Source organism: Protopterus annectens, chromosome 4.part1 (assembly GCF_019279795.1).
Source record: "Protopterus annectens isolate FY-2018-M chromosome 4.part1, PAN1.0, whole genome shotgun sequence".
Taxonomy (NCBI): domain Eukaryota; kingdom Metazoa; phylum Chordata; order Ceratodontiformes; family Protopteridae; genus Protopterus; species Protopterus annectens.
The window spans coordinates 416335602-416347675 of NC_056734.1; the positions used below are offsets into that span (position 1 = coordinate 416335602).

The 12074-nt window shown below is 39.5% G+C and overlaps 1 protein-coding gene across 1 annotated transcript in view; it reads left to right on the forward strand.

The window, feature by feature from the left end:
- The window catches only part of UGGT1 (UDP-glucose glycoprotein glucosyltransferase 1), a gene marked incomplete in the record, with an annotated part of 2149769 nt that extends 2144641 nt beyond the window's left edge, over window positions 1-5128 (forward strand). The window contains 1 exon segment of the mRNA XM_044070228.1: window positions 4708-5128. Coding sequence (XP_043926163.1) covers window positions 4708-4733 — 26 coding nt within the window.
- Between the last annotated feature and the right edge of the window lie 6946 nt (window positions 5129-12074).

Below are 12074 nucleotides of genomic sequence, written 5' to 3' on the forward strand. Positions count from 1 at the left end.
AAAAGTTTATTGAATTAAAGTTCTTGTGGATTTTATCTATAGCAGCTTGTTTCTTTGGGCCTTCCATTTGTGTTTCATCTGTATTTCTTCAGTTTGTTTTCTGCCTGGTATGAAATTGAACTAACCAGTTATACCTTTGAAGAAAAAAAAAAAGTGTGTGTGTGTGTTGGATGCTTGTTTGGTCGACTCAGGTCTCTGATTCATTTTTCAATTCCTGATCTGTCAGTCACACAGCAGAGGGAGAATAGACTTGTACCCCCCCCCCCACAGCATAGGACCCATCTTAAAACCAGTGATTTAATGGGCTGTGAGTCATTGAGACAGGTTGACTGACTGATAATTAACATTCCAAATGAAAAATGATACACATTTGTGTATGTGTGTTTATATGTATAAAATAAAATATTTAAAACTCACAGTATCAAACCTCAAAATATCTAAAGAAAAACACTGAAAACATATGTCAAACCAGGAAATATCCAATCCAGTAGAGTCTCCATTAACTGACGCACTTAAGCTGCTGGCAATTTTGATTGGCTCAAATGCTGATATACGAGACAATCAAAAATCGCAAAGCGGAGCCTCTTCTGTTCAATGTGGAACTGTGGCCATTCCGCATTGAACAGAAGAGGCTCCGCCTTGCGATTTTTGATTAGCTGGTATGCCAGTGTACAAAACAATCAAAAATCGTAAAGCAGCTCTCAAGCAACCGGAAAATACACTTATCCTGCACCTACCAGTCCCCACGGGTGTCAGTTAAGTGAGGGTTTACTGTAATGTAGTCCAGCTAAAACTACTCCATGTTATACAGCAAACTACAAAACTGCAATCAAGTGTTGTCTTGGTAGTGGTAATGATATGGAAAGGTTTTTAGTTATACCCCCTGCACCACCTTACTTGTGTACCTATACATTATGTTACTAAAAAAAAAGGTTTCCCTAACAGTACCACTAGAGTAGACAAAAAGATGCAGAATACATGCATCAAACATGCAAAACTGTAACTGTATCTCCATACTTAACCCAAACCCATAAACACTCCCACATGCACACCAGTCACTGTAACCTTTTCAGTCAAACATTCATTTCCTGCACACTCCGACTTGCACTATAAAAATGAGCATTCAGTCAGATAGGCTTTTGATATAACCACACACACACACTTCAGAGATATAAAGGCGAATAAAAAGTAGGTTCCAGTAAAATGCCAGAACTTTCCAAATGTGCACAAGGTATAAATTAGAAATTATACGAGTGTCCATTAATATTCAAAAATGTGCACACTGATTGGACAGCCCAGCCAGTGTGCCCATTGTAAAATCCACCAGATACCAATAGAAAAAAGTCTGGTTGCCCAGACTTTCTTCTGTTAATATATACTACATTTCAGGTCAAGAAGTACAAAACCTGAAATCCAGACAGTTCAGAGGTACAAGGGAAAGACGGGGCAGAACTACAAGGAAAATCAGGTATGTTATGCAAAATTAAAGAAATGTACCTGATTTTCCTTGCATTTCTGCCCTGCCTGTCTTGTACCTCTGAAATGTCCAGATTTCAAACTTTTAAATAAGTAAAGAAGCAACAGAGATCTTCCGTTCTCCATTGTTTCCTTTCCAAAGCACTAATATACTGTGTAAGCATGAAAACGCAGTTCTATATGCATGTGCAATACATCAAAAAAGTAGCAGGATATCTAAAGAAAGCTGAAGAACACCAAGGAGCCATTGTACGACGACATCATTTAAGAAAATTAAGTATTTTTTTTTTTTTTCTTAAATGTCACTATATAATAGCAATAACCAACTCCTGGGTGTGATATATTAAAGATTATACAATGACCCCCCATTAATATTCCAAAACATGCACGCCTGATTGGCCAGCGTGTCCATTGTAAATCCCACAATATACCAATGGAAAAAGGTCCAGTCGCCCAGACTTTTTTCCGTTGGTATAAAGTGTCCAAAACCTTTTTTGTTTTTTATGGGTTTTTTTTTTTGTTTTTTGAATAAAGAAAAAGAAAAAAACGGATGGAGACTTTCTTTTCTTTGTTTTGTTTCGAAGCATTGATATATTGGGTATGCGTAGGAGCGCAAGTCCCATACGCATGCGCAGTACATCAACACAAGGAAACAGTATACCACCACCGGCGGAAGGACAGTAATGTGCCATTATACAAAGACATTATTTAAGAAAAGTATTTTTTTTTCTTAAATAATGTCATTGTGTAATAGGAGTAACCGACTCCGTGGTTGTGGTATATTGAAATGTACCCACGGTTGGCTTTATGTAATCACTCGGGCTTTACCCTCGTGATTAAACCACATCAATCATGGGTAAATCTTCAATATACCACACAACGTTGTCGGTTATTGCTTAATTTACCCACAATAGCCTTTGTTTAATTACTGGGATTTCCCCCTTGTGATTAAACCACACCAGCCATGTGTAAATCTTCAGTATAACACACCCAGTTGTTGGTTATTGCTGTATTAAATCACTGTATTTTTAACTGTCCTGGTGAGATCAGAATCTAAATTGCAAACACATATCAGAAATCAGTTAGTAAACAAGAATGACTTCTGAAGAATAAACTGTTAATGTGTGCTTGATTTTAATGTTGTTGTTGTCTTTTGGCTTTTCCCGGTTAGGGGTCACCACAGCGGAACTCCGGTCCACTAATGATTGGCAGTAGATTTTGATGAACGCCGAGGTGCCAGCTCGACGTTCAACCTTCACCAAAGGCACGCCCATTTACACATGTCTTTCGAACACCCACCCAACTGTGGGGAGGACATGCAGACTCCACACAGAAGGCACTCCCCGCACTCCAGCCAAGAATCGAACGGGAGAACCTCTTGCTGTGAGGCAACAATGCTACCGCTGCACCACCGAATGTGTACTTGATTTTAATATGCCTTAAAATATATTTAAATGTATACCAATTTTAAGTCAATAAGAAAATCTGCAATTTATTATTCAACTCAGTCTTGAAAACGAATGGTCTGGAAAGTTACCCGAGTATGTAGCTGTAAAGCCATCATAAATAAGATGGAAACCATCATTAACTTCTTAGTAATTATTTCAAAAGTCAGAAAAAAGTCAACTAGCAAACCTCTCTATTGATGTTGAAGCCATATCAGATCTTGCCCTGTTCTGCTTACTGAAAGCAATTGAAATATTTTTTTTATTTTACCAATGGAGACAAAAAGTGGTGCTGTTTTGGCCTTTTTTTCTGCCAGTGCTCTCCAGTTCTCTTTCCAGTAAAGCAGTAGCCTTCTTAGATTCTCACTTCAGATGATTTCACAGCAGGATGTTTGCTGTGCTGCATCATGGTTTTCTTCCCACATTATCACCAACCACTGTAGCTTGGAAACGTTTTCTAAGGATAAGAGATTTGGAGAAACAGTTTTTAATGGTCTGTCAGCTGACATAAAGTAATCCTTGTCTGTTTCTTGATAGTTCATAGCAGCATACATTTCTGACTTAGACTGCCTTGAAGAAGATAGTGTGGGTGTTTAAAAAGATAGTATAGTTGTTAGCTATGCAGAGTTTTTTCCAGATCTTTGAGCACTTTTAAATTAACAGAATGTTGTTTCTTTTAAATTTTAAATAATTTTTGTGCCATTAAGTTAATAGACTGTATTCCTTCATTCCTTCATCAACCAGTTGCTGGAAAAAGGGCTTTGCCTTCTATATTTCAGTGTTTATTTTATTTGTTTTTTTATTTTAATGTTAATTAAAATGGGATATAAAAAAATGCGCTGATCAGAGCAACCCATGAGATAGGGGAGGATGTCTGTGGACAAATCTTACCCCAGACTTTTAAATCTTTTATGTAAAGATTCCATTTGAAAATGTTTCACCCCATTAAAGAATGAAAAGTACCACCTGAATAACTAGCTATTCCATATCTCCCACGCCTTTTTTAGTCAAGCAGAAGTTGTTTTACCATATATTTGCCAAAGAAAATGATTTTTAAGCATGTATGCATCATTTTGGTGTGTTTAAAATGTTACCCTCCTTTGCATGTTCAGTAACTGTGATGCAGTTTGTTTGAGACATGTTTCTATCTCACTTCATAGATGAAAGCATCCACATATCAGGCTTTGCTATACAGTTCCCTGTGCATAAGATGTTAGTTCTTTTTATACTGGGCAGTATACCTTATACTGATTTGCTTAAGCCTTTCATAGCTGCAGTCAGAAAACTGATTCAATTTTTTTCAGTGTGTTTTTAAATCTCAACTGAAAATAAATTGAGTTGGTATTAAGCTGAGGACATTGATTCTGGTGTCAAGATAGCTTGAAGTTATGCAGGTGTTTAAGTCCTTCTGAGCAGACGCACCACATTCAAGGAAAAGATCTGATGTTCTCATTGAGTATGACCAGTTGTTCTTTGTGTTATAAATGTCCTATCCCAGAATTAACTTCTGGATCTGCTTTTATGTCCAGGTAATGTTTTGTTTGTCAGGCATACATAATCTGACATTGCTGGCAAGAAGTAGAGAATGCCACCACTTTAAAACCTAACAGGGTTTGGGGATGTTTACACTAGGATATGCCTATGCCTTACTGCAACATTTTTTTCTGTTGTGTGCATTGATTTGAATTTTGTAAAAGTAAAATAATGTATGTTTGATCTATTGATATTTACCAGATTAAACAGCAACTATGAAATTGATCTGTTTTATATTTGTATGTTTTTACAGATCACACCTCACATATTGAATTGTGACCACTGGAAGAGGAATATTATCTCGGACTCTGTTTCAAGAGTTTACCTTTTTTAAGATGTCCGTTTTTTTCTGAATGTAAGCCATGTACAACTGGCTGAAATCTAATGCAGCATTCTGCATTTTAAAACTGTTTTCTATAATGACTGGGTGATTTTCAAAAGGGATTCATTATTAGATGGATTTTTTCAATGCTTGCACTTCAAAGAAAAAGAAATTTTGAATCTGAAATGAATATGATGCCTACAATATTGGTTCTAGAGATGATTTCATTTTGTGACACCTTATGTACTTTAGGTCAGTATTTACTGAGCCTTTTGATATCAACTGTTAAAAAACAGGGACAGATAGTTTATTTTTGAGTGGCTGTAAAATAGAAATAAACAGTATGAAAGCATCTCAACAGTAGCAGTTCTGTTATCCCAGCTGACAAGGCGCTTACCTTGCTTTGTCAAGTATATGTACTACCATGCAGTAGTTTGAGCCAAATACTTGTTTAGAATATCAGGGATCTCTACAATGAACATGATGATGTATAGGATGTTTCACATTCTGCTTGCCAGATAGGAAGCGATCTTAGAACTTTCACAGCTCATTGCTGGCGGATACTGTAGTTACACATGCAGAAGAATGTCATGATTTGGATTAGTCTGTTGTGCAAACGTTTTTGGATTACTTGCCGTCAGATTTAGTTTCCACTCATGTGTGGAACTTGTCTTTAATGTCATGGAAGTTAAATTGTAAACATCTTTTTGTGCAGTAGTTTAATTTTTTTGCCTCCTTGTACATCAGAAACACAAAATAATCAGGAAAGCGGTATGTTTCAAAACAGCAGAAATTGAGTTGGATGTGTTAAATATTCTTTGTGCACGTAAGTGAACATTGCACTTTTCATTGTTATAAGGCACACGTCTTGCATTATTCTTCAGATTGTTTTTGTTTGAGCTACTTCACTTCTTGGTGGTATTTGCAGAGATTTCTATGTATTCATTTTGTTGTAAAACAGTTTCAAGTGAAGTACTGACGTTTGCCAACCTATTTTAAAAACAGTGCAAGTAAAACCATTCTTTACTTTCTAGACTTCCCAATCCACATGTTAGGAGATGTTTGGTTGTTGGTTAGTAATGCTGAAATGTAAATGGTGAAAAATAGGTTTTGAACCACAGCCACCACTCACTGGATGGCTTGAGTATGTCTCGTTTTTCCCCTCAAGTGGACTTGACAGTAAACCTGAGTTTCATTTTGTTTACCAGTCAGAACTGTAAATAATACATATGTAGATTATATGATTTATTGCTGCTAGTGCACTGTTTAATATTCAGTGGATTTATTTGTTGGTCGGTTCATCAGTTATATTCTGCTTTTTTAATAATGTCTTGGATTCGAAAACTAACCTCTCATTTCTGTAGGAACTGGAATGGTAAACTAATACCGGTGGTACTTTGTCACATGGTTAAAAGCTGCACCACAGTAACTCCATATGGTATATCAGTGTTTAGCTGTACCATTCCCTTGGATTGCTTACATAGTCATAAAAACATCTGGGAAGGTATTCCCCATTACTGCTGAGTGGTTGGACAAAAGGAAAGACAAGTCAAGGAGCTTGGCAGAAGCAGAACTAGAAAATGCAACCCTCATCAAAACATCCATGACTTGCAGCCCTCATACTGGTTGTCCTTACCTTTATGAGTTATACATCTTAAATTTAACATGGTCTGGACAGCAGCACTGACATGATGATCTCTTGATACTGTAGTAGGTGAATGTACATTTTAGGGAGTGGTATGGAGGCTGTCACAGAACCAAAGCTGTTTCACAAAAGAAAGCATTCAGTTAAGTTATGAACTTCCACCATTCTTTGTGTCTTGCTGTTTAATATCCCATTGTGAGCTTTCATCATTTTTTAAAACTGTATTGACAACAGTGTGCAAAAAAACAAAGTTTCTAATCATTCTGCCAGTTTGATCTTGTTGACTTTCAGCTGCCACCTCTGCTCACCAGGTACTCCATTAGTTTTAACCCCCCCCCCCAAACTGCCACCATACTAAACCAGTGCAACCCTTGGTAAGTGGGTACCTCCTATCCAAGAAGAATTTATCTTTTGGTACAGAGGAGTCTAATGAGACATCCATCATATTCAAAGTGTTGACATTTTTCTGAGCTTGCTTTTCCCCAGTGCATGAGCATGCAGTGACATTAATTTGTCACAGTACACTACCCAGAGTGCTGTGGACTAATGTCCACTCATATGCACATTTTGATCACCATAGTTCCTCTTGTTGTACCCCCTTGGTCTCTGTGGCCTCCTGTAGGATGCAGGTATTTTGGCACCCAACCCCAGTTTATGCTGTCCTCCCCCAAGAGAGGGCATTCTGGACCTTGGCTGACCTACTAGATCTCAGGTTAACTGAGCTTGCCAGTGATGAAGGCAAATTTCCTTCAGGGAGGTTCAGTAAGTAGTGATGAGAGGTATGCTGCTGTTTGCAATAAGCTATGAACTGCAGCAGCTCAGAATGATGGCTAAGCAGGACTTTGATTTGCATTCAGCTGTTAATGTGGATGTCACTGACTTGAGGGCAAATATTTATTTTAGAAACATTTATGTACCCATTTCTTATTTATATTTTGATTTAATTTTTCAACAAACCTAATATAAATTTTTTCTTTAAGTGTTATGGTGTTCTTCAACAAACTGGACTTAGGACTTTCAGTGGATATATTAGTAACCTTGCATTAAGGGGTCCATTGAAATACCTGACTGCTAAGGTCTCCTTCCTGAAAGCCCTCTCACAGTATTTCTTGAAAATTACAAAACATTTTCCTTTCTCTCTGTCTTCATTGCTACTGACCTGAGTATGTCAGCCATCCTGGGATCTAGAATAATCAGTCTTCAGTTAACACCTGTGTAAAAATGTTTGCAGACCTCCCTTAATCATGGCAAAATATGCACAAGTCTTTCAGGAGATACCAGATATAGTCACTAAATGATACTGGGCACACTGGTCAAAATCATACTCCCCGGTTTATAAAGTCTCAGTTTAACATTGCTGCAGAAGACAAATCCATACAGTATTGGCATTTATTATTTTTAAGTGATCTTCCGAGTTTAATTGTCTTTTTCCTTTGCTAGTAGATTTATTTCATTCATTTTACAGACTTGCAGTCTCAGAATATAATTTTTAATGTTGGAGTATTTGTGGTAAGTTTAACCAGTCAAGTTTGCTTCAGTCCCTCTATTTCTCTTCAGTTATGGACTAAGAAAACTTTGCCATTTTTATAGTAGTCTTATTTACAATTGCTTAGAATCTCCACTAGGTCTTTGTTTTGCTTCTATTTTAACATTTGTGTATATGCTTGCCCAACCACATTTTGATAGTGTTTTATTTTATTAACAGATGTCTTCAGAGAGTGTTTTTTATGATTGTGTCTAAATTTTATTTCTGATATATTGATCTTATTATGCTGTTCTCTTTGGTTTTTGAACAGCTCATAGCAGACAACAATATAAGTTTAGATTTAAAGGCATAATTCGATTTTGCTGGTGGGATTCAAAGATGAGTGCACTGTAGCCAATTGTTTCCTTAATATGCAGAATGCATCAGGTGGCATATTGGGTTTACTGGCTAGTGAAATAATTGAAGACTATGGGAGACTCAGTAACAACCACACAAATGCTGTTCAACATACTGTTCTGCTTAGTAAAAAGAATGCAGTGTTTTTTTAGCAGTCTTTACATCAGTTACCTGAATAAGGAACTATATAGCATTTCTGACTCTGGTAAAAAATAAATTTTTTGAGCAGGGCGCTTTTAATAAAGAAAGTAAAAGGGCTGCACAAGTAGGTATCAGTTTTATAGTGGGCTTATTTCCCCCTCATCTGAATGAGTATTTTGAGAGTGTGCCAAAATCAGGTTATAGTAGTCCAAATTTTCTTCCAAAAATATGTAGCTCTGAACAGGTTTGAAAGAATTCTGAAGATTCTAAACAGAGGATGTTCTTCGTCTCACATTGCTGCAGTCATAACCTGTGGGTAGTCTGCTGTCCTCGGTCGGCCCGAATACCAAAGAGCTAGGCTGGCGTCGGTCATTGTCGCCTAGAGCTGACGTCAGTACGTAGTAGTACTTAAGCGCATGACCGACGCCATATCCTTAGTCTTTCTTGCCGCGTGGTCCGAAGCAGAAGCAGCATTTGCAAGTGCCGTTCGGCGTTCTGAAATTTTCATTTATCGAGTTTCAGACCGAAGACCAAGTTGGGCTAAGTACCCCATTGGGGAAATTTTTGTCTTTTCTTGCCTCAGTTATCTGGATGTCAGAAAAAGTTAATAATTGTATTTCTTGTGGGAAACAGATACCTCATAGGGATTATCATTCTTTCTGTATTCCTTGCTTGGGGCCTGAGCACGACGTGGTCGGGTGTCGCTTTTGTGCTAGATTTAATAAGGGCACCATTAAACGAAGATTAGACTGTGCCAGGCTTGTTTTTGGTAAACGGTGCAACTATAACATGCCGTCGGATCCTCCGATGCCCGCTACCACTAAAAAGCGTAAGGGTAAATCTTTTAGGTCTAAACTGGATGTGTCGTCCGTTGCGGACGCCAGTTCTATGGAGCCTCCGGTTGAACCTGTGGATCCTGCCGAGGGTTCGGTGGAATCCCAGGGGGAACCTTTACTTTTACAGGAGTTGGCCTCTCAGGAGTTAGGCCAGGCTGAGGGTGCTTCTCAGGTGTCTGTAGTTCCAGCTTTGCAAAAGGTTATTAGGCCCTCTACTTCAGTGGCTAAAGGCCATGCTAAGGCCAAACCTTGTCCTGTTGGCCCTGGTCATAGTTCTAGCTCTCCAGCCCCTGTTCCTAAAAAGCATATGTTGAAAATGGCAGAGGACTTGATCACTTTGATCAGGGGTTCTATGCCCCCCCCCAGAGAAGAGGCCTAGGGTGGAGGCAGATTTAGAGGGAATGGATCATTCCTCTGACTACTCTGAATCCTCAGCTGAAGAAATTCAGGATTTCCCTTCCTATTCAGATTCGGATGCAGAGGACTCCTGTCCATCTGCTTCTCCTCCAGAGGATTTTTCTTTTTCTGAGACTTTACAGTCCATGAGGGAACATTTCAAGTGGGAAGGTCAAGATTTTTCAGATTCTCGGAAAAGGCTTAGGGAATTTTGTTTCTGCCACAACATAGGCCCTTGGCTATTCCTCCTGTCTTAGATGTTGTTCAGGATGTTTTTTCTGAATCTTCCCTTAATCCTGATTCTTTGCCTCCGGCCCCTGTTAAGCCAGACAGGCATTACAGAGTTCCAGAAGCACATAAGTATTTGTACAGGAGTCCTAGAGCTGATCCGGAAACTATTATTCAAGGTCCGAAGGGTGTTAGGGCTGCTCTGGCTAAGAATCCAGTTCCTTTGGATAAGGATTCTAGAGCGTTAGATAGGTGGGGGGAAAAAGTGTACACCTCCTCTACGTTAGCTATGAGGGCTTTGAATTGCCAATTTCATATGCTGAAGTATCAGAATTTTTTGTTAGGCCAATTGAAATCTAAGGTGGATGCTTTATCTGAGGGTATAGAGTGTAAGGAGCTCCAGGAGTTGGTTCATGCATCAGATCAAGTTGGCAAACATTCTTTGCAGTGTGGTTTTGATGCTCTTCAGGCTTCATCCAGGGTGGCTGCTACAGGTTCAGTTATTCGTAGACATGCCTGGCTTAAGGATCAGAATTTGTCAGAGCATGTTAAGGCTCGGATTTTGGATGCTCCTCTTCAATCTGAAGTACTTTTTGGCCCTCCTGTGGAATCAGTTTTGAAAAAGATGGAAGACAAGGCTAAGTCTATGCAGACGGTCAAGGATTTTATGCAGGTGCAGCCCCCTAAGTTTAGTAGGAATTGGCCTGCTAGAGGATGGTCTTATCCTTCTTCGGATTATCAGTCTAAGGGCAGGTCTAGACGTGGTAGAGGCAGGGCTCATGCTCAGGGTTCTTTCAGACCTAGGACTTTGAGCTCTCCTGCACAGTCTTCTGGTGAGGGTAGGGGTCAGCCCTTTCGTAAGCAGACCCAATGACCTGTATCTTCCGCTGCCAGACCCTTCTTTACTGGCAGCTCCTCTAGGAGGAAAGTTGGGACTTTTCAAACAAAACTGGAATTTGGTCACCCAGGACCAATGGGTGTTGGATATAATAAATCAAGGTTACAAGTTTTATTTTCACACTTTTCCTCCTTTCAAAGGCATGCCAGATGTGCCTCCTCAGCAAAGGCTGGAGGCTCAGGAGCAAATTTCTCTGCTTTTGCAGATGGAGGCAATTCAGGTGGTCCCTCCGTCAGAAGTAGGCCTAGGATTTTATTCCGTCTATTCCTAGTGCCAAAGAAAGGAAACACTTGGAGGCCAATTCTGGATTTGTCCATTCTCAATACCTACCTAGACATTCCAAAGTTCAAGATGTTAACATTACAACAACTTCTGCCTATGCTAGGCAAAGATCACTGGATGGTAACCCTGGATCTCAAAGAGGCCTATCTTCACATCCCTATCAGGCCCAGTTGCAGGAGATTCCTGAGATTTCGGGCTGGTACTTCATTATCAGTTCTCTGCATTGCCCTTTGGTTTATCTACTGCGCCCAGGGTATTCACAAAAGTTCTGGCTCCTGTGATTGCTTTCTTCAGACAGAGAGGAATACAAATTTACCCTTATCTGGACGATTGCCTGATTCTTGCTCAAAACAAAGACATATTACTACAACATCTCCAGTATGTAATGGCAGTTTTAAGGTGCCTAGGGTATTCTGTGAACGAAATAAAGTCCAGTCTAGTACCCTCTCAGGACATGTGCTTTCTGGGTGTGAGACTGAATACAGCTTCTCAGATGGCATTTCTGACCCCGGACAAACAAAGAACTCTTCATCTTTACTTCCAGCAGTTATCAGTAATGTCCAGGCTGACTGCAAGGACAGTCCTTCAAGCCTTGGGGTTCATGGCATCTTGCATTCTAGTACTTCCCAATGCCAAACTGCATATGAGGAAGCTACAATGGTATCTCAAAAGTGTGTGGACTCAACACTGCCACGGTTTGGACACTGTCATTCGGATTATACCTTGCATCCAGAAGGAATTCTTGTGGTGGGCTCAGGAATGTCACCTAAACAAGGGACTCTCTGTGACCCGACCAGAGGCGAGTCAGATCCTAACGACGGATGCCTCGGACTTGGCTTGGGGAGCACACTTCAATGGGAAATGGATACAAGACACGTGGCCTCCCAAACTACTACATTTGCATAGCAACATGAAGGAGATGTTAGCAGTTCAATTTGCTTTGATGGCCTTCAAGGACCTGCTTCAGCCGGGCCAGGTGTTGATTCAAAC